Source organism: Eptesicus fuscus, chromosome 5, assembly GCF_027574615.1.
Source record: "Eptesicus fuscus isolate TK198812 chromosome 5, DD_ASM_mEF_20220401, whole genome shotgun sequence".
In the NCBI taxonomy this organism is placed as follows: domain Eukaryota; kingdom Metazoa; phylum Chordata; class Mammalia; order Chiroptera; family Vespertilionidae; genus Eptesicus; species Eptesicus fuscus.
In genome coordinates, this window is record NC_072477.1 from 40,808,571 (window position 1) to 40,831,323 (window position 22,753).

General features: G+C 40.0%; 1 protein-coding gene and 2 long non-coding RNA genes across 3 annotated transcripts in view; 1 reads left to right on the top strand and 2 right to left on the bottom strand.

Annotated features, from left to right (window-relative positions):
* NIN (ninein) overlaps positions 1 to 22,574 on the top strand; it is a 97,334-nt gene extending 74,760 nt beyond the window's left edge. Inside the window, exons 24-32 of the mRNA XM_054716079.1 lie at positions 3,091 to 3,213; positions 5,160 to 5,273; positions 6,060 to 6,206; positions 7,419 to 7,598; positions 9,501 to 9,650; positions 12,223 to 12,324; positions 15,813 to 16,013; positions 19,429 to 19,542; positions 21,684 to 22,574. Of these exons, the coding sequence (XP_054572054.1) occupies positions 3,091 to 3,213; positions 5,160 to 5,273; positions 6,060 to 6,206; positions 7,419 to 7,598; positions 9,501 to 9,650; positions 12,223 to 12,324; positions 15,813 to 16,013; positions 19,429 to 19,542; positions 21,684 to 21,893 (1,341 nt within the window). The 3' untranslated portion in view covers positions 21,894 to 22,574. The remainder of the gene's footprint in view (positions 1 to 3,090; positions 3,214 to 5,159; positions 5,274 to 6,059; positions 6,207 to 7,418; positions 7,599 to 9,500; positions 9,651 to 12,222; positions 12,325 to 15,812; positions 16,014 to 19,428; positions 19,543 to 21,683) is intronic.
* Positions 1,640 to 5,150, bottom strand: LOC129149134 (uncharacterized). The gene is made up of 3 exons (XR_008556100.1): positions 5,138 to 5,150; positions 3,032 to 3,159; positions 1,640 to 1,850 (listed from the first exon to the last, which is right to left on the bottom strand). It is a non-coding gene; the product is annotated as an uncharacterized LOC129149134 (long non-coding RNA).
* Positions 6,064 to 22,753, bottom strand: part of LOC129149133 (uncharacterized) — a 38,805-nt gene continuing 22,115 nt past the window's right edge. The window contains exon 3 of the long non-coding RNA XR_008556099.1: positions 6,064 to 6,150. This is a non-coding gene — a long non-coding RNA (uncharacterized LOC129149133). The remainder of the gene's footprint in view (positions 6,151 to 22,753) is intronic.

Sequence of the window (22,753 nt, forward strand, 5' to 3'; positions counted from 1 at the left end):
GCCCTCCCCTGCCAGTCTGGTCACCCCTAACTGCCCTTCCCTGCAGGCCTGGTCCCCCCCAACTGCCCTCCCCTGCAGGCCTGGGTCCCCCCCCAACTGTCCTCCCCTGCAGGCTTGGTCACCCCCCCAACTGCCCACCCCTGCAGGCCTTGTCCCCCCCCAACTACCCTCCCCTGATGGCCTGGTCTCCCCCAACTGCCCTCCTCTGCTGGCCTGGTCACCCCTAACTGCCCTCCCTGCTGGCCTGATCATCCCCAACTGCTCTCCCCTGCAGGCCTGGTCTACCCCAACTGCCCTCCCCTACAGGCCTGGTTCCCCCAACTGCTCTCCCCTGCAGGCCTGGCCCCCCCAACTGCCCTCCCCGGCAGTCCTTGTACCCCCCAACTGCCCTCCCCTGCTGATCTGGTCTCCCCCAACTACCCTCCTCTTCTGGCCCAGTCACCCCTAACTGCCCTGCCTGCTTGCCTGATCGCCCACAACTGCCCTCTCCTGCAGGCCTGGTTCCCCCCTCAATTGCCCTCCCCTGAAGGCCTGGTCCCCCCCAACTACCCTCCCTTGCAGATCTGGACCCCCCACTCCCCTCCCCTGCAGGCCTGGGTCCCCCCCAACTGCCCTCCCCTGCAGGCCTGGTTCCCCCTCAATTGCCCTCCCCTGAAAGCCTGGTCCCCCCCCAACTGCCCTCCCTTGCAGATCTGGTCCCCCCCCAACTCCCCTCCCCTGCAGGCCTGGGTCCCCCCCAACTGCCCTCCCCTGCAGGCCTGGTTCCCCCTCAATTGCCCTCCCCTGAAAGCCTGGTCCCCCCCCAACTGCCCTCCCTTGCAGATCTGGTCCCCCCCCAACTCCCCTCCCCTGCAGGTCTGGGTCCCCCCCAACTGCCCTCCCTTGCTGGCCTGGTCTCCCCCAACTGCCCTCCTCTGCCAGCCTGGTCACCCCCAACTGCTCTCCTCTGCTGGCCTGGTCACCCCTAACTGCCCACAACTGCCCTCCCCTGCTGGCCATCTTGTGGCGGCCATCTTGTGTCTTGGAGTGATGGTCAATTTGCATATTACTCTTTTATTAGATAGGATTTATATATTATTTTCATATACATTTTACTAATTTTCTTTTATCTCTGACACTTCTATTATAGAGAAAGGGCAAATAGCAATATTAAAATATTTCCTCTAATTAATTCCCTTTTAATGTGCACGAATTTCGTGCACCGGGCCACTAGTAAAATTATAAAACTCTCAGGGAATTTGTGTCCCTCATAATGCCTAGGACAGTACTGTTGCCTAATGGGGACTTTAACAGAACCTTTTCAAGTCAGATGCTACTGTGCAAAGCATCTCTCTTCTGCCATAACAGAAGCTGTCAGTCCACATAAACATTGCAGAAGTTAAAACTTGCAGGGCCCTTCTCTGGTGGATAAGTATCCCAAAGCTCTTATTACCAACTTCATCCAAATTAACCTGGGCACACTTTTCTCCTTTACCTTTGAAAGTCGGCCTGTTGTTCAACCTCTAAGATGATAATGATGGGTTCCAAATCCGTAGCAGGGGAAACGTGTGCTTTGTGACTTTGCTAAGCTAGAGATCAGGAGAAGAGGAGCAGAGCTGGGAGTAAGAGAGCTTGATGAGGACATCATTCCGCACTTCTTTATTGCACATATTTTACAGAGGCGTTGACATAAATTGTGCTCTGGAAAAACAGTGAGCCCTGTCTCCCTTTGGCAGGAAGCTGTTCTGTGGCACTCTTTTAGGTCACAGAGCGGAATGGTGTCAGCCATACAGCTTGGACCTGGAAAGCATGGGCTGCTCTATGGGACATAATGACTCCTCATTCACAAAGCACTTTTGTTAACTGTTGCACTGAAAAGAAACATGAATAGCGTCAGCAGAAGCCACAAGGCTGTTCACTAGCAGGCTTTGTGAGGGTCCAGGGTTGGGGAGGCAAGGCGGTGAACAAAGGAGAGAGGCCCTTCATTAAACCAGTGCCCAGGTACTTTAAAATACATTTTCCTTCATCCTTCTGGCGTGTTTAGATTTGTAAGGTATGCTGGATTTGTTGCCAGTTGAAGGCCAAAGTCAACCCTCAAAGACTATTTTGTCACAGTATTCCTAAAGCTAAATGGAAAAGAACTTAAGGGAGGAAGTAGAAGGATGGCCATAAAATCATAATGATAATAAAGAATTGAAAACTGGAAAGCCAAGTGAAGTGGAGGGAAATGGAAAATGCATGAACTGTGGAAAAGAGTTAAGAAGTGTAAGAAACCAGTCTCTTCGAAGCAGTGGTGGGGGAGGGGAGGTTGCTCCCCGACCCTGGGGCGTTTAGCGATGTCTGGGGGTGTTTTTTGGTTTTTATAACTGATGTGTGGGGAAGGGGGAGGGTGCTACTGGGATCTGATTGGTAAAGCCAGACATGCTGTTAACGACCCTACAGGGCACAGGGCAGACCCCACAGCAAAGAACTATCTGGCCCAAAAAGTCCGTAGTGCTAAGGCTGATGCTGAAAAGAAACAAGAAAGTCATTGGTTTTCCTGATTCCATAAAGTGGAGAGGAGGAAGCCAGAGTGTCCACACAGCAACATTTTACTAAGCAAGTGGGTTTGGGCATCTTCCCAAAGGGAAGGGATATGGAACGAGCCAAAAAATAACGTTTTGTCTTTCACCTTGTTCTTGTGATAATACATTGTACTTGGTGCATACCAATTCTGTAACCTTGACTGAGATTTTTGAAAGTGATTTACTTAAGAAAGCATGAGGAAAATGTATTGTGCTAGATGTGCACAAGTTAAATTGATGACAGGATGTCAGTATGTTATTTATTTTACCCTGAACGTAAAACAGAAAGCTAGGACCATTATTTATCAATGTCTGTCTGGTTGAGTCTATCTGAACAGACATCTCAACAGTGCATTGGAGAATGGAGAGAAACTAGCAGGGAACATTTTGTTAATGTTAATTATAGTCCCCAAGAGTTTATGTGTCCTCTGAAATATCTACAGATAGGGAAATAGCAGCAGCCCTGAAAATGCCCCGTTTATAAATACCTTTTTATAAATATCGGCATGAGATGTGAGGGGAGGGCTCGTTTGTTTATCTCTTCCAGCTGCACAGATGTCCCGATCTCTCTAACTTCCAGCAAAAAATTTCTAGTGTTCTAAGCTACAATGAAAAACTGCTGAAAGAAAAGGAAGCTCTAAGCGAAGAATTAAACAGCTGCGTTGATAAGGTAGTAAAAATAAGATGACTTTTTACCATCATTGTACAGTGTGCACCATAATGAGCATTTCTCTATGCCCTTGGCACACAGGCCTAATTGTTCCGGAAGATCCTGGAATAGCATTTCAGCTGGCATTATGTGACCTTAGAGCTCCCCAGGCCATGATTTTAACAGGAGTTTAAAGTAATTGTCTAATAACTACATCATTAAATACAGTAATATAAAGTTTGCCTCATTTTAATATGTAGCCATGCTACTTAATCTATAATATTATTTAAAGATATCACTATGTACTTATCCTATATAATAATAGACAAATATGCAAATTGACCATACCTCCGACACACCCACAAGCCACGCCCACCATCCAATCAGAGCGAGTATGCAAATTAACCCAAACCAAGATGGCTACAGCCACAGAGAGCAAGGTTTCCTAGGTAACAGAGGAAGCCAAGCTTTCTGCCAGCTGTTGCAGGCCTAAGCCTCCACTCAAGCTACAAAGTTTCAATTATAGAAGGTAAACAAATTCAAACAAATGGCAGCAGAATGGAGCTTGAGAGAGCAGGCCAGGGTTGCTGCCGGCAACAGGGGAAGCAAAGCTTTCCACACACCCTGGCCGGGCCCACCCGCTTAAGGCAACAAAGTTTCAATTATAACCCCAACACAAATGGCTTCGGGCCTCGGAGGGAGCCCCAGGCTTGGCTCTGCTCCAGGCTACAAAGTTTCAATTGTAGAAGGAAAATAAATTCCAGATACCAGGGCCTCTGCTTGCGTTGCCAGGGGGCGTGGCCAGCCTGCAAACCACCACAGGCCCCTCGCTTAGGCTGCCCCACGCCCCAAGGGAACCCCACCCTGATCAGGGACACCCTTCAGGGCAAACCAGCTGGCCCCCACCCCTGTACCAGGCCTCTATCCTATCTAATAAAAGAGTACTATGCAGATTGATCATCACTGAAACACACAATATAGCTGCCCCGATGTGGTCAAAGATCCTGCCCCCATGTGGACACAGTATCGCCACCACAGCAGCAGGAGAGGGCAGTTGGGAGGCACCTGGCCTGCAAGGGAGGGCAGTTGAGAGGGACCAAGCCTGCAAGGGAGGGAAGTTGGAGGTGATCAACCCTGCAGGAGAGGGCAGTTAGGGGTGACCAGGCCGGCAGAGGAGGGAAGTTGGGGGCAAACAGGCTGGCAGCGGAGTGATTAGGGGGTGATCAGGCTGGCAGGCAGAAGCGGTTAGGGACAATCAGGAAGGCAGGCAGGCAAGCAGTTTGGAGCCAGCAGTCCTGGATTGTGAGAGGCAGGCAGAAGCGGTTAGGGGCAATCAGGAAGGCAGGCAGGCAAGCAGTTGGGAGCCAGCAGTCCTGGATTGTGAAAGGGATGTCCGACTGCCTGTTTAGGGCCGATCCCAGGGATCGGGCCTAAACGGGCAGTCAGACATCCCTTGAGGGGTCCCAGATTGGAGAGGGTACAGGCTGGGCTGAAGGACAATCCCCCTCCGTGCACGAATTTCGTGCACCGGGCCTCTAGTATATAGCATAAATAATATATTGTTGCATTTAATAATATGAAATTTAGTACATAGACACTTTTTTTTTCTATTGTGTTTTCCCTAGCAAATCCAAAACACTGCTTTTGTCCCACCTGCCTTAGTAGGTACTCTGTATTTTCCTATTATGCTACACTCTTGAGATTTCTAATTGCCTCCCAGTCTACCATCTCTAACCCACAAAATATGAGGCAATGAGAAAGGAAAATGGAAATCCCCAAAGAGAAGAGACTCCTCCAAATTAAAGGTAGAAAGGGAGTCAGTTGGGAAAACATCTTTCTTCTGCCTTGCTCTGCTCCCCCTGTAAATAAATGGTACTTGATCTTTTCAGTATAGGTGGAGGCATATAAATTGAGACTAGATATGTTTGCAAAGATGCCCTGTTACCTCTTATCTTTCCCTGAAACAGTTGGCAAAATCAAGTCTTCTAGAGCGCAGAATTGCTACTATGAAGCAAGAACAGAAGTCTTGGGAACAGCAGAGTGAAAGCTTAACGTTGCAGCTAGCGGCTTCACAGGAAAAGGTGTGTGGACAATTCTTGCTTCATATGCACAGTTAGTGTTTTCCTGTATCTTCCAGCAGAACCCTCAGTGGAAAGAATGGACGTGGCCTAAAAGGACTCGGAATGATTCAGTTTGACTAATAGTTGATACATACTTATAGTTTAGTGAAATAATTTGAATATTTCCCTCAGATTTCATTATTATGAGATTATCTTATCATTATGAGGATACTTATTTATAAAAGCTTGAGAATAATGTGTAAAAAGGACTGCTTGTTCCAAATTTAGAAATGGAATTTCTAAGGCAGGTGCATGCCCTATTTTAAAGATCTCTGTCAACATTCCTTTTACCAATTTAACTTTTTTAATTGAAATAATTAAGATGTTAGCATGGTAGACTAGGGTTCTACCAGTATATCTTCTTATTTTTATCTAAGAGGTCCTTTACAAACCAACACCACAGGCTAAAGTTTTTATAGAAATTCTTACAGTTTCTATAAAATTAGGTAAAACCAGCTTTTGTGGTGCCAGTTGGTCCTCATTGCTTCTGTAAGATATCACTTGGTAATGTATCAGCAATACCTGCTCCAGGCATAGTTCATCATCATCATAAATATAATCTAACATCCTGTAAATATACATAATATACTGGGTTTCCACAGGCTACTGTAGAGAACTGGATATAATAAGTAGAAACAGAAGGGACCTAGGTGTTATCTTGTCCTAGCTCGTTCGTCATACCTGGATGTGCTATAGGTGAGACCACAAGGATTTGGGTCACAGTGTAAGGTTGTTCTCATGATGCAGGTTCAGAGTTTAGAGGACACACTACAGAATGTAAACCTGCAGATGTCCCGGATTAAATCCGATCTCCGAGTGACTCAGCAGGAAAAGGAGGCTTTAAAACAAGAAGTGATGTCTTTACATAAGCAACTTCAGAATGCTGGTGACAAGGTAATTTTTTTATTCAGGTCTAACTTTATACAGTAAAGTGTACACATTTTAAGTATATAACTTGATTATTTATATACATATATATGTAAAATGTTACATTTTACATATCTGTGTGTGTGTGTATGTGTGTTTAACCACCACCTCGTTCAAAATATAGAACATTCCCAGCTCCCAGCAGGCTCTCGTCTGTCCCCTGCAGTCGATAACCTCAAGGGACCCACTATCCCACCCTCTGCACCATAGATTAGGGACACTGGTTCTGAACTTTATATAAATAGAACCATCGTGACAAGTTAACTTTTTGTATTGTGAAAATACAAAGAAGACCATGACTAAGTTATTTTGTTGTAAAATTAAAACATTTTGATGTTGTAGAAAGTGTGTCTCATCTTAATATCACAATGCTGCTTCATCTATGCACAAATAAATTAAGAAAATGTTATGGATGTCAGCCCTAGGTAGATTTTGAGATTTTGTCCTACCATAAAAGTAGGCATTACTTCAGTTATTTTCTCTCTTAATAGTTGTTTCCATTTTAAAAAATTACTTCTGAGCTGACATTTTTCTCAAAATGAGATGGTGCCTTTTTTTTCTTTTTTATGTTTTAACTTAAAAGGCTTATCAAGTTGTGTTACCTTTTTTGTTTTTTAAAGCATTTTTCAGGATCAAAAAAATCGCTTTGGTAGCTTAAAGTATATTTCTGTGTTCAGGCCTCAATCACATGGACAATATGTGCTTTGGAATCTGAAAAAGGATATGATTGCGTATGTGAAAATGAAAGTAGAATTGAGCTTGTGAAAGCGTTCAAGTTAGCAGTGCATTTCTGAGTCCCTTTGGTGTCCTTTATTAATCAAAAGAGCAGTTATCTGGGTTCCAAGCATAACTTCTTAAGATTGAAGCAGTTTGTATGGCCACCAATCTCTATGTACTTGTGTCCTGTATGGAGCTGGGACTTGTCGAACCATCACATTTGCTATTAGACTTGATGGGTCTTTGCCAAAGACCATTTTAAACTGAGTTTACAAACCTTTTTTTGTTCAAACACCAATAACATTGTTTTATTTATATCTATATATACATACATTCACTCCCATTAGAAGACAAAGGTGAAGGTTGAAAGGTACCTACTAAGAATTGTTATTAGGTAACCATGACACTGACAACAGAAATCAGCTTTGTTTTTAAGGCTTAACTCTGCAATTGTCTCTTAAGAACTGGGCTCCAGAAGTAGCCACCCACCCATCAGGATTCCATAACCAGCAGCAGCGGCTGTCTTGGGACAAGTTGGATCTTCTAAGGAATGAGGAACAACAGCTGCTTTGGCAAGAGAACGAGAGACTCCAAACTGTGGTGCAGAACACCAAAGCAGAACTCACACACTCCCGGGAGAAGGTAAGTTGCACATGATGGCATATGTCTGAAAATGCTTACTTTGAAGTGAAAATGAATGTTTTATATGTTTAAAATAGTGCTAGGGTGTGGATTTGAGTATTCTGTTACAGCAGACTTATTTTGAGAATGGGTAATTTATCATTTACTTTCATTTAATTTTATCCTGGTATGTTTATGCAATAGTTTTCATTTTGTATAAGCAGTTCTGTAATAAAATCTGTGATTTTAGCCCAGCCAGTATGGCTCAATTGGTTGAGCATCATCCAGTGCTCCCAGAGGTTACCAGTTCAATTCCCCATCAGGGCACATTCCCAGGTTGCAGGCTTGATCCCCAGTAGGAGGCATGCAGGAGGCAGCAGATCAATGTTTCTCTCATGGATGTTTTTCTCTCACCCTCTCCCTTCCTCTCTCTCTCTCAAATTAATAAAAACACATTTTTAAAAATAAATCTGTGATTTTAATTCTCATATCCAAAACATAAACTCATGGAAGTGTTAACCATATATTCCTCTTCCAATAGGCTGGACATGGAGACTAGTAGTACAAAAATGGTAAAACAAGGCTCAAATCTTTTTCTTTTTCTTTTTTAATATATTTTATTGATTTTTTACAGAAAGGAAGGGAGAGGGATAGAGAGTTAGAAACATCGATAAGAGAGAAACATCAATCAGCTGCCTCCTGCACACCCCCCACTGGGGATGTGCCTGCAACCAAGGTACATGCCCTTGACCGGAATCGAACCTGGGACCCTTCAGTCCGCAGGCCGACTCTCTATCCACCGAGCCAGACCGGCTAGGCAAGGCTCAAATCTTGTTGGTCTAACTCCTGGTAAGAGAAAAGGTTCCCCCTTTGAAAGGTTATTTCAAGGTTTACAAGTTAGAATGGTTTTTAAAAATTAGATTTAAATCTTCCTAGTTTAGAATGGTCTTTAAAGGTTAGAATGGTCTTTTTTTAATGTCTAAATTAGATTTATTAATTGGCATGCCAAATTGGAAAGAACCCAAATACCATTCATCTGGTACATGGGAAAACAAACTGTGGTACATCCACACAATGAAATACTATTCAGCAGTGAAAATGAATGAACACCTGCATACACAACATCTCATACACAGAATCTCAGATGCATTTTAATTGAATTTATTGGGGTGACATTAGTTAACAAAATTATATAGATTTCAGGTGTACAATACATCATCTGTATAGTGTATTGTGTGTTCACTACCCCAAGTCAAGTCTCCTTCCATCACTGTTAGATTGGTCTTAAAGATCATCTCTTCCAACCATTAAGCTGATGTTTAAATTATTTACTTATGCTAAGTAGTGAACCAACTATGTTTAACCTTTACTTAATCGCCTCGAGCCACAGATTTTCATTTAGAACACCCACTGTGTGCCAACAACTCTGCCATCACTGAAGCTGCGGTGTTGCACAAGACAGACAAGGTCACTGTCCTCATGGAACCTAGTTGATGTAAATATATTGTTTCAGGAGTGAACAGTCCAATGCAGAGTGGATGGCACTGTCACCTCATTCACTCCTAAAAGGTCATGCTCATGGCAGAGCAAAAGTGCTGGGACTATGTCTGCTTCCTTGACTCTCCTCCCAGTGGTTTGGTGGAGCCGGAAGTGCCCTCCTTCCCTGTCTGTTCCTTACAGTGTTGAATTTTTAGAGCCAATCAGACCAAAATTAGATTTACCTAGAAAGGATCTTTTGATACACACACAAAAAAAAGTAGGATTCGAAAACTAGCAGACTTGAATGAAAAATAAAATTAAAAAAAGAGTGTTTTTAATACAAGAATACCCAAGTGCTGTGTAAAAACTTTCCTTACATTTGTTGTTTGTTTTCCTGGCTGGGTGATCATCTTAGCATCTCTCCCTCTTACATTTGCTCATTAGGTCCGTCAACTGGAATCCAGCCTTCTTCCCCCCAAGCACCAAACACAGGTAAATGCATCAGGTACTGTGAAGCCCACAGAGCAGGAGAAGTTGAGCTTGAAAAGAGAGTGTGAACAGTTTCAAAAGGAAAGATCTCCTGCAAATAGGAAGGTGAGTTTTTACGCGTTTATACCACGTGTCTACATTCTGACTGTGATGTGTCCCTAAGTGTGTGTTTCTTCCCCTGCCTGCTTCCAAGGAAGTGACTACAGTGGCATATTTTTGTCCTCCCTTATGTCTGTGCTCTTGTAATTGTGTCAAAATGGTATTTTTCTTTTTGATTGATGTTTGAAAAGGAGCCATTAACTTTAAGCTTTCATAAAGAAGACAGCTAGTCATCTTTATTAGTATTATAAAGCCTTTATAAGTTAGTAATATAGCCTGAAAATTAGGAACATTTTAAGGTCTGTATGATCTGTTGCTATATCACAAAACAGCAAACAATTGTTGTCGTACGGTTTCTGAGGGTCAGGAATTCAGAAGCAGCTTAGCTGAGTGCCCCTGGCTCAGGGTGTGTCATGAGGTTGCAGTCCAGGTACCAGCTGGGGATCCACTTCCAGGTTCATTCACACAACTGTTGGGGGGAGGCTTCCTTTCCTGCTGACTGATTGCCGGAGGCCTCAGCCCCTCACACCCGGGGCCTTTCCTAAGGACGTGGCAGTAAGTGGTATGAGAGAGAGATCCAAAATACACCAGCACAGGATCTGTAGTACCTTTTATAAGCTAATCCCAGAAATGATGCACACCACTAGTTCTGCTCTATTCTGTTGGTCGCACAGACTAACCCTGGTAGAGTATGGGCGGGGATGATGCAAGAGTGTGAAGACCAGGAAGGAGGTGATCATAGGGGACCATCTTGGAGGCTGGCTCCACCGTGGTTAAACTTTTGTAACACAGTTCAGTTCTTTGTTCCATGAAGTGAAGAGTTCTGGACTAGTGTTACTTTGAGAGTTCTTGTTGTTACATGTTTTTTCTTTCTTTTTCTGAACTAAAACTCAGAGTTTTCACTGTTACCTTCCTCTTCTGAAACATATGGTTTAAAATCTGGGGAGAATAATGATCATTTACTTTGTTATAAAAGTGTGTTGTAGAACTTTCACCTGAAACTTGTATAATTTTGTTAACCAATGTCACCCCAATCCTATCTAATAAAAGAGTAATATGCAAATTGACCATCACTCCAAGACACAAGATGGCCGCCCCCATGTGGACACAAGATGGCCGCCACAAGATGGCCTGCAGGGGAGGGCAGTTGTGACCAGTTAGGGGTGACCAGGCCAGCAGAGGAGGGCAGTTGGGGGTGACCAGGCCGGCAGAGAGCAGTTGGAGAAGACCAGGCCAGCAGAGGAGGGCAGTCAGGGGTGACCAGGCCAGCAGGGGAGGGCAGTTAGGGGCAATCAGACTGGCTGGAGAGCAGTTAGGTGTCAATCAGGCTGGCAGGGGAGTAGTTAGGGGCAATCAGGCAGAGGCAGGCAAGCGGTTGGGAGCCAGCAGTCCTGGATTGTGAGAGGAATGTCCGACCGACCGGTGGGATTGGGCCTAAATGGGCGGTCGGACATCCCTCAAGGGGTCCCAGATTGGAAAGGGTGCAGGCTGGGCTGAGGGACACCCCCTACCCCCCCCCCCCCCCCCCCGTGCACGAATTTCATGCACTGGGCCTCTAGTAAATTCAATAAAAAGGAGGGGGGAAAGAAGGCAGGTTGATTCTATTAAAAAAAAAATCATAATTTTTTTTTTAAGTTTGTGAAAGTTATGATGAGCATTGGCAGTAAGAACACTGCTCTAAAGCTGAAATGCCATTTAATTTTAGGTACATTCAAGTAAACTTTTCAGGATAGACAGTGGGTTTCATTCAGCTGCTCACTAAGGGAAAAGTCTAATGATAAGTTTTAACATAAGAAATGTAACTGTACCTTGAGAGATTACACTCTTTTAACAGTTCTTACTACTCTCTTCATCTCTTTTGATAGAAGCAAAAATCAACATTTTAGAATATTGTCAAATATGTTCTACTTATCAGTATTCTGAATCACAGTGTTTGCTAATTAGATTCTTCCTATAATAAAGAGAATTCCAGAAATGGATTCTCTTAAAGTCTTTAAATTTCGTCTTTAAAATTGAGAAAGTAGTTATAAAAATCAGATTTTATTTAGTCCCAGTTTTAAACCTTTAAACTTTGCCTTAAGACGGTATTTTTTCCACTGCAGATCCATAGTAGAGAATCATAAAATTGACTTAGTGAAACATCAGCATTTTTTATGAATAAACTATTCTACAAAGTGTCAGAGTACATGGTAGGATAAGTATTATTTCTGAAAGTTTTCTCAGTGATATGTACTTATAACTAATTATGCATGTATACATACACGTGGGTGTGGGTTATTTTCTGGGTTGCAAGGTAAAATGTATTTTATACAGTGAGTGGCATTGAAGTTTGAAAGCCAGCTCCCTTAAGGAATCTGCTCTGCATAAGGAGTGGTGATTAAAACTAGACTACTTAAATGTAATATGCACTGAATTATACTGTTTGCTTTCCTTCAAGGAATGAATTCAGCTTTCTTCCAAGAGCTGAGATTTCTGACTGGCATAAACTTGTCAAAATAAAGTAGAGCAACTCAGATGGGTTTGTTTTGTTTTGTTTTGTTTTGTTTTAAAGGGATTTTTGTTTTTTGTTTTTTAACAGGTCAGTCAAATGAATTCCCTTGAACGAGAATTAGAAACAATTCATTTGGAAACTGAAGGCCTGAAAAAGAAACAAGTAAAACTGGATGAGCAGCTAATGGAGGTAAGCTTTTAAGCAAATGGCCTTAGCTATGAAGAATATTTTAATCCATGAATGAGCCATTTGTTGGAAGAGACTAGCATAGCATTGAATTCGTCTTATGAAAAAGTGAAAATCTAAGTATGTTGCCAACCAAGCTGAATTCTTTGGTCTATCTTACCACGTTGGATGGACATTTTAGCTTAATACACAGTCATAGGAACTCATACTGTTTTATAGAGGAACGAACAATGTTGATTATCATAAAACATAAGGACCTCAGCAGGGACTCTGTCCAAAACTATCCAAGAAGCCCATGGCTCTCTCGCCGTTGCTATGGTTGTAATGATTTCCTGATACCTTCCATATTACAGTGTGTTATAGATATGATTGCTCTCTAACAACCTCTTCAGTTAGGAAATCCATGCAGAGAATATGAGAACATTAGCATTTAGAAGTTTAACTTTCAAGTATTGCCACTGCTCATTACATTAGTAACTCAGCACTAACTTGGGAGAGGTAGAGCTGTTAAATATAAAGATGGATTTGTGAAACTTGTCAGCTGGACATTGGGTTTCATTCTACTAGATTGCTTTCTGAATACTGAGAACAATGAGAGGCTGTAAAACAAGTTAGGTACAAGTCCTCCTTAATAAGTTATAATTTCATTGAGATACTTTGCTTTAGGTAGATGAAAATATTAATCCAATGTTTAGTGAACTGTAAAATCTCTATAAGGTCGAGAGGCATGAGTAGGAAATGTCTTTTTTGTGCTCTTAAAAAAGTACCAGTATTTTTAGGCCAGAATTATAGGAAGGGAGAGAGATGTTTACATAATTTTGTGAAGCTGGGCACATGCAAAGGTAACTTGAAATAGATGCTTGGGTTTTAAATGTGAAATATGGGGAAATATATCACATTGACATTTAAGTGACCACTGAGGTTTCTGTCACTTTTATATCCTCTGATTTTATCCACTAATAGAGAGATTAGTGAGCTATAAATAGTGAAATCCAAACCATTTTTTTCTCTCTCTGACAGCATATAATAAATGTGTTCAAAACCTTGAGCTGTGGGCTGTGTTTAGATGTAGATATGCTTTTCTGATGAAATAATTATATACTGTAATGAATAACATAGCTGAAGCTAAGGCTGACATGTCTAATACCAAGTTGAAAAGTGACAGGGTATACTTAATCAATACTGGAGCCTCTCCCAGCACTGCCAACAGGCCAGTTCTCCCACCTGCTCTCAGAAGCCCCTCACCTCCCAACCCCGTTTTGTTATTTGCTGCCCTATGCAATTTTCCCTCATTATTTTTCTCCCTGATCTAATAGTAAATATTTACAAATGGATGAGGAAGTATACTTGGCACTAGAGCTGAATAAAGAAAAAGCATGAATGTTTTATTGGAACACTGAAAAGAACATCTTATACACTATTGTAACAAAACTTTAGGAAAATAAGACTGCGCTATTAACTCTGTATAGACCTATACAAATTGGATTCTTTGGTAGTTTTATTGACTTATAATCCACATATTACAATTCACCTATTTAAAGTGCACAATTCAATGTTTTTTTTGGTATATTGTTTATTTTTAAACTTGTGATAAATATATACATAAAATTTGCCATTTTCACCATTTTAAAGTGTACAATTCAGTGGTGTTAATTACATTCATGATGTTCTACAGCCATCATCACCTACTTCCAAATATTTTTAATATCTGTACAATTTATAATCAGAAAAATGTAACTGTTGGTCCTTTGTAAGTTCTTACTGACTAGAGCACACATATTCAGGTATATACTATACCAAATTTGTACCCTTCTTTCTCTTTTTGTAACTAATACTTTTCTTCTCTTTATAACTCCTGTAATTTTCTTTTGTTTTTGTTTTGTCTGTGGCTAACCTGTACCTAGAACTCTGTGGTTGGAACTAGCAGAGAAGGGTGCAGTTCTCTGCCTGAGCTAGTGTGTGAAGGTAGAACATTCTCTTTCAATGAATTTCATAGCATGGAGACATCTCATTAAATTCCTTGTACATGTAATCATTTCTAAGTTAATAAGTACTTCAGGTAAGAGCCAATATTCATTTTCATTTTGCTTTAACTGTGGAATATGTCTGTTTACATTTACATAGGGTTTTCCTCAGTATCTAAAACTCAGTGTTTGAAAACATGTGATGAAAACCATCACAATGATATAACATCATGGGATTTATAATTCTCCATATACTACTTTATTCCTGAAAGTAAAGTGGTGGCTTTTCTGAATCTATGGCCCACCTTAGGAATTTAGATTTAAAGAAATGGATAGTGGCTCTGAAGTTTCATAACATGTCACTACCGTTGTGTCTTCGAGGCCCTGTTTCCCTTCTCACAAGCCTGGGGGTCCTACTTGAGCTTAGTACTTAGTCATGTTTTTCGCATGCCTCCCATCGAGCCCTGTGTGCTGCTGAAATGTGTCGACAGATGTGAACTGGCATGCTTCACTGGCCAAATGCAGTGCATTCTCTGCTCCTTCTCCCTCTCCCCAACTTTGATTGGCATGTGATACACATATCATTTCCTCATTATCTTGAACAAATACTTCCATTCCATGTACTTCAATTCCCAGATGTCCTGTGATATCTCCTTATACCCTAGAATTTCTTGTCTCACTGTGCTATTTAAGAGTATAACATTGACAAGCTAAGCTAGGTTAAAATAATTGTAGATGCGGGATTCTTTGAAAAAAAATATTGCTAACTTGAAAAACACGTGGTCATTGAATGTTTGCTTTTAAGAATCTTTATGAATGGTAAGTAAAGTGACAATCCCTAAAGCATAACCACTTTCTCCCCTTTGTCTACTCCAACCCTGGTGGTGGATGTTGTTTCTTAAAGAGGGATAAGTAAAAAAGTTCTAGTGTAAGTAAAAAATGAAGTAGGATTCAAACATTATGGGCATCATGTACCTCATACCCTTACAGTCACTCAAGAGTGAGGAAGAACAATTTTAAGTTTAAAACTTTTAAGAAGGCCTGATTTATTTTTTTAATTTATCTTTATTGTTGCAAGTATTACATATGTGCTCCTTTTTTCCCCATTGCCCCCCTCCACCTGATACCCCACTCCCCCAGGCCTTCACTATACTGTTATCTTCGTCCATGGGTTATGCATATTATCTCCTAAGCCAGTGGTCGGCAAACTCATTAGTCAACAGAGCCAAATATCAACAGTACAACGATTGGTACATTGTTATTAACTTAATTAGGGTACTCCTAAGCTGGCCTTTGCTAAAAACTCAAGGAGCCAAAGAGCCACATGTGGCTCGCGAGCCGCGGTTTGCCGACCACTGTCCTAAGCAAAATGATTCTTCCCATTTACTTCTTACTTGGGCTCAAGCATTATCCTGATTTGCAAGTTATCAGTGGGTCAGGCTCCATTGCTCTCTGCTTAACACCTCTCAGGGCAGCTCTGTGATTGGAGGCACTGCCGCTGACCAGGGCTTTGCCCTTCTCCTCCAGATGCAGCACCTGAGGTCCACTGTGATGCTTAGCCCATCCCCTCACGCATTGGATCTGCAGCTTCTCCAGCAGCAAGCCTGTCCCATGGTGCCCAGGGAGCAGTTTCTGCAGCTTCAACACCAGCTGCTGCAGGCAGAGAGGATAAACCAGCGCCTGCAGGAGGAACCTGAAAACAGAACCTCTGAAACCAGCACACCACAGGTATGAGGCTTTTTCCCCTTTATAGAAACTCAGGTCACCTAATTTTATTTTACCTGTTTACTTGAAGTTATGCCAGTTGAAAGGTGGAGATAAAGAATGTAGATCTTCTGTTGGAGATTACACCTTACCTGTATTACAAATCCACTGAAGTGCAGTGCCTTTTTTGTTTTGTTTTGTTCAGTGCTGCTTTTGAGTGCTCAGCTTCTCAGCTGGCTAATTAAGTGTTCTGAGTCTCTTTTGCACATTCGTAATTGATGAAGTGTCAGGATCACTTGCACATAGTGAACAATTGACCTAATATTCTTCCCTGATGCCAAAAGATTACAGAATTCAAGTGCAACTCTAGGATACGCATTACTAACAAAGCTTCCTGGGTTTTCTTGGTCAGAGGGGTGCAGCCTGCTGATTCCATGGAATTCACAGCTGGGGACTTCTCACAACTAACAAAGTTGAATGTGCAGTCAGTGACTCTTTAGATGACATAGTTCACTTAACCTAGAGTTTTTCAAAAATAATTTTTTATATAATGTAGTTTAAGATAAAAAAGATCTTCCCCTTCCCTTTCAATTAGCGTTATCCCAGCTCACTACCAGGCACCATCTTATATCACCTAGATTTTCAAATAGTTATTTCTCTTCATTCATAATCACCCCTTTCCAGAAGTCTCTTCACTGTTTGGTCTTGCACATTTAGTTTACTCAGAACTAGAAATAAAATTTAAAATACTCAGTTTATAGAATTCTAAATTATTCTTTCTGGTTTGGATGCTTTTCTATTTTCAAATACTTTGCTTCTCAGTTAACATTTGATAAGGAGTTTCCCAACTCTTTTTCTGTAATCCCCTCAAAGTGGCTTTGCAAAGTCACATTAACACTATAATTAAACATTAGAGCAGTTGTCTTTTCCTCTCCTAATATATATCTATGCTTTGTCATGATGTACTTCTGTCATCTAGTCTTGCCAACAAAACCGTAACAAATTTTTTTCTTTTGTGCTTTAAAATCCATGTCTTTATAAGCTTACTACATTCCACTTCAATTAAATATTAAAATTAAATTCTTGAATAAAAATTGTGATGGTGAGGTATTAGATGCTTTAACTCTTCATTACAGAGTTAAATTATAAAACCTAGACCTCAAATTTACTGGACATTTTAAATCAATGATTAGGCTGAGACTCTACTCACTGCTTTCTCAAACACAGCATTTCCAACGCATGCTCTTCCCACCAAGGTTTAAAAATAAATATCCCATTACTCCAATTACTTCAGAATTAGGTAGACAGAAAAGGTTACGATTTTTATACTTTAAAAAAAATCTCTCCAGTCAGACGTCAGGGTGGACTGCTTATTGCTCTCACTAGAATGCCACTACTGGTTCTCCTGTTGCTGTAACTGAGCTGACACTAATTTTAAGAATATTATTAGAATCTGCATGTTGACTCTGGTGCATGGAGTGATGTGATTTCTTCTCTCTTTGTGTTGCTTTGCTTGCATTATGTGATGTTAATGTGTGTGCTTTTAAAAATTGTTTGCATTATAAATGTGTGAATTTAGACTCCCCCCAAAAAAACATATCCTGGACATCAGGGTGAAGTGTACCACTTGCCTTCTTTCTCTAGGCCTTGCTACCGGAGCAGCGAGCAGTGCATGCAGATTCCTACAGAAGGATTGGGCACCTGTGAAAACTGGGCTGCTATTGATGGCATTTCTTACCATGGCAGATATTCAAATGCACACACCCACACACCACACATACCACACAACACAGAGACATAAGCTGAGGAATGTTTTGGAATCAAGTGCTCTTTTAAATTATTATTATTATTATTATTATTATTATTAATTATTATGCCTTTGCAGTATTCTGTCTCTTATTTGTGTAGAAATGACAAATTTTGTGAATCAAATTCACAAATTTCAGCTTGTTACAAATCATTTATACCATTTAAAGAGTGGATTTGAGGTTCTTTTGAAAGGATGTGTTCTATATATTTTCTCATTCCATATGTTGTAACTATTTTTAATAAAAGGTACTACTTTTATATATGGAATTTGAAGAAAATCAGGGTTTATTTATACTGTTTTGTATAAGATGTACAGTACTTTTCTGACAGGAAAAAGGAAAATTTTGATGAAACAATAAAATAAATTTTAAATATGACTGCCTTTGTTTTTCCTCTTTCCCATTCTTTTGCCCATACTTCACGTTCTTTGAATTAATTAACTGTTGTTTTATGTTTGTTTAGTTTAGCATTTTTGAAGGCAAGTGGAAATCAGGCACTTTCTATTTTTAGTTTGAATTTTAAAAAGCTATTATGTCTTAAAATATAGGATTTTTTTAAAAGCTGGATGCTCTCAAAGTCCGATTTCTTGAAATTTACTTTCTACATCATGCTTTTGCCTACTATGATTTTTATCTTCAAGTCAATCTCATAGTTTCGTTGTTCCTCTTACATTTGAAGAAATGCTCTTAATTAATAACCAAACAAATGTTGGCTTTCAACTCATGTTTGGTCATTCTGCGTGCTTTTTAAAGGATGCCTTTTTGAGACTATTTTTAAAGGCTGGTTATGCCATCAGCCACTAACACCTGCTTAACATTTGAAGAACCTTTTAAAATCTGAAACTCCTTATGTGAACATTTTGGAGGACTGTGGGGAGGGACAGTCAATTGTACTCTAAATCTCTCTCCAGAGCCCACATATTCCTTGATCTGTCACTGTTGCGTGAGGAGAGGAGAAACCAGAGCTCTTTTGCTGCCCTATTTTATCTAGGAGTTGTTTGTGGGGAGAAGATTCTTAATTTTCAATCTGTTCCGATGATAAACCCATCCTCCAATCCAGATGTTTGCCTCACATTGACAAGTCAAACTGGAAACAGATGAGGAGAATAACTGGGAAGAGGCTGATTATCACTAACACCTCCCCAGTAATCGGCCATTTCAAAGGAAAAACAGACATGCATATTGCAAGCTGATTGGAGATGTTAGACAACCCTGAATACACTCAGTTTTTGTTTTGTTGTTAAGAGGCCCACAGTATTGCAAAGACCCAAATCACAGATGGAAGGTTAATATCCATCTTTTAATTTACTTTAGATACCTATTTTACAAAAAGTGCACACAGGTATTAAATTATGGGTCTTAAGAATTTTGCTTTATCTCAGGGGAAGATGGTAACACAGGTAAGATTCTTTTTTTTATCTTTGATTCTTTCTCTGATAGGATTAGTTTCCTAACATGTACAACCCATGCAGTGTTCAGAACTCCCATTTCATAAGAAATCCACCCTTCCTGTTACAGAGGCAAACAGTTGCACTCCTTTCTCTAGACATCTTATGGGGAAAATAAACTACTAGTGTTTTCATTTCAGTGTGGCATGATTTTCAAATGAAAATACATTTTTCCCCCTTCAGGAAAACCAGGAACAAATGGTAACTGCCATGGAGGAACGAATGATGGAAGTTGAACAGAAATTGAAATTGGTGAAAAGGCTTCTTCAGGAGAAAGTGAATCAGCTCAAAGAACAAGTGAGCCTCCCAGGTCATCTCTACCCGCCCACCTTACATTCCACTTTTAACTCCCGTTTTACATTCCTTTATTGCCATTAACTTAACTGTTGTCTAATAAAGGCAAATCCTACTATGAATGTATATAAGAATTTAGGACTCACATTCCCATACCCCTTCAAAAATATGAATTCTGTATTCTACATTACTTTTTTCTGAAGCTCTTTTAAGGCATATGTTTGTCCACAATTTTTAAAATGTGTATTTGCTAACAGTGACTCACAGATTTTTTTTTTTTTACTCAAGACAGGAAATATTCCTACTTAAATAAACAGAAAATTTATATTGTTAAAAAATTGGAGGATAATATATAGAACTTTAGCTTTCCTGTTTGTAACAGCCATGACAACCTCATAAAATACCTTATTGTTATAACCAGACTCAAAAGGCTATGCTTTGAATTAGAATGCAGACCCTGAACTCCAAGATCACCAAGCAGCCTGAACCTTTTCACCTTCTGGTGGCAGGTATGGCCTCTGTGTTTAGAAATTACATGTGCATCCACTGAAGAGACATGCAACAAGGACTAGGTTTTTAAAAAGTTTGAGATGAACTGGTAGGGGTTAACCAAAAAAAATGTTGGTTAGGCAGGAGAAAGTTGTCCACCATTGTTTTCTAGATACATAAAATTAGGAAGAATAATCCAAGACAGGGTCTTAATGCAGAGGTAGACAGGAGCTTTCCCTTGTCCTTTATCTTAATACACAGAATGAAAAGAAAACGTCCTGTAAAATAACGATTTATTGATTCAATCCTTTAATCATTAATTTATTCAATACATAGTTACTATGTGCCAGGTACTGTTCTGAGCACTAGGGGTACAGAAGTGAACAAAACAGTATCTCTGCCCACAGGTAGTGTAGTTCACCTACAAAGTACTGAGCATATGGCCAGTAGTATCAAAAATAAAGAAAACGGTGTCCACTCTATTTTCAGTAGAGGGGAACATAGAAGGAATACTTGATGCAACCCAGGGAGTTTAAAGAAAGTTTCCTAAAGACCTCAAATCTAGTATTGTGGGTTGAGTAAGATTTTAACAGGTGAAGAAATGTGGGAAGGGCATTTTATGCTATGGAAACATCATGGAGTTATGACAACATACGGGGTGTGGACATCTGCAAACACTTTGGCATTAATAGTTTGGCATAACATTGTCCAGGGAGAAGAAGGAGAAGAAACCAGAGAGACAGGGAGGAGTTGGCAGTAGAGGGCCTTACATGCTGAGCCATGGAGTTTGAATTTCATTCTTTAGATGATAATCAACGTGTCTTTTAATTGAAGGGAGGGAGGGAAAAAATTGTATTAGAACAGTTCAATAGAGAGTAGGTTAGTAGTATGTTACACTCACCAGTCATCTAGCTTCTGGGTTTCATCCTTACCCTATGAAATGCTAATAAATTAATTAGCCACTCTTTAGACCCCTTCAGCCTTTATACTTTTAGATGTCCTGTTTGAAATTGGGTGTAAATGAGGAGTTAAAGGTATAATGAGGGAAGAGGGATTAGAAAATATTAACAGAAGCAATAATAAAATGATCCGAAGGCTGCTGACAAGTTTTCCACCCTAACCTAGACTATATGTTCTAACTATAATTATTAGAATATATCTTGTGGACAAGGCTCTATGCAAGAGAGGAAGAATTAAGGAAAATCTTATCTCTTTGTTATAACACATGAGCCACATTTTAAAATAATCAGTAGGTTGTAGTTATGAATGGGAAGCTCAAGCATCTACTGTTAAGAACAGAGTTAAACACAGTCACACCCTAAAACTCAGAAATTTTAAGTTATAAATTATAATATTTTAGAGAATAAATAATACCCAATTTATTTAGATAGAAAACACTTTCATTTTTTAACCCTCAAATATCAATTTGTTCTTTTTATTAGCGACTTCTATAAACATATTATGCAAAGTAACAGCCTGGAATAAGTGGATTTGCTCCACTTGTACCTCTAATGCCAATCTGATATTAAAGCTGTATTGTAAAATAAAAGAAAATAATTGATAGGAGCCATTTGCCTTTATAAACAACTGTGCTTATGTCAGACTTTAAAAGAATTACAGAAATGGAGTCAAGATGTTTCTGGTTCTGTTTCTAGCTCTGCAAGAACACTAAAGCAGATGCAATGGTGAAGGATTTGTATGTTGAAAATGCCCAGTTGTTGAAAGCTCTGGAAATGACTGAACAGCGACAAAAAACAGCCGAGAAGAAAAATTACCTCTTAGAAGAGAAGATTGCTAGCCTCAGTAACATAGTCAGGAATCTGACACCAGCACCATTGACTTCTACCCCTCCCTTGAGGTCATAGCAAAGCCAAAGGATACACTCATGTTTGTGCACTTTACTGAAATGGATGGAACATTTCAGTGGGTTCTCAACCTTTTTTCTTTTTCTTTTTAAGATAAGAAACCTTTCATGGCTTCAAGTTAAGCCTAACCTAAAACTGCCAGCAACAAAATTGGAGTTTCCATTCATAGTAATGAGTTTTTCAAAACAGACTTTAATGGGAGTTGCAAGCAAATATTCACATATTTCACTGTTTGAAGTGTTCTCAAGTCTTGAATTTTTAAATATTTTAGTAGCCACCAAGAAGGTAGATATTAACAGCAATTTAAGAACCTTAAAACCCCAGTTTTTAATGATTTTTTTAAAATAATTATTAAATCCCAGATATTTTTAAGTTTGAGATCTAATTAATTTTGTTGTTTTGATCTTTATTTGAAGCCAAATATATGCCTTCTTAATATTTAAATATGGGAAAGTCATTCTGTTTCTAATAGTTTCATTCTTTGAATTAATTGGTAGACTTTCTGCTTGATAACAGAAACTGGGCTCAATTACCACTGAGGTCAAAATAGCCAGAGTCCATAGAGCTCTACCTTCTACCCCCTATGACAGTATTATCACTCTTGCTGTATTATAGATATAAAACTGTTTTACCCAACTGCACTGTTAACTAATGTTAAAACTTTACTTTCTTTAAACAGTCTTTTTTTTCCCTTGTAAGCTTCATTTGGGAGCTTGTCTCCCAAAAAAGAAAAAAAAAAAAATGGATAAGGCCACATCCTTAAAGCATTTGAACTACAGGGAAGGCACTGGACAAATCACTTTGGAGAACAGCTACTTAGAAGAAAGATAAGCACACCATGTGGGTTTCAGTCTCTCCAA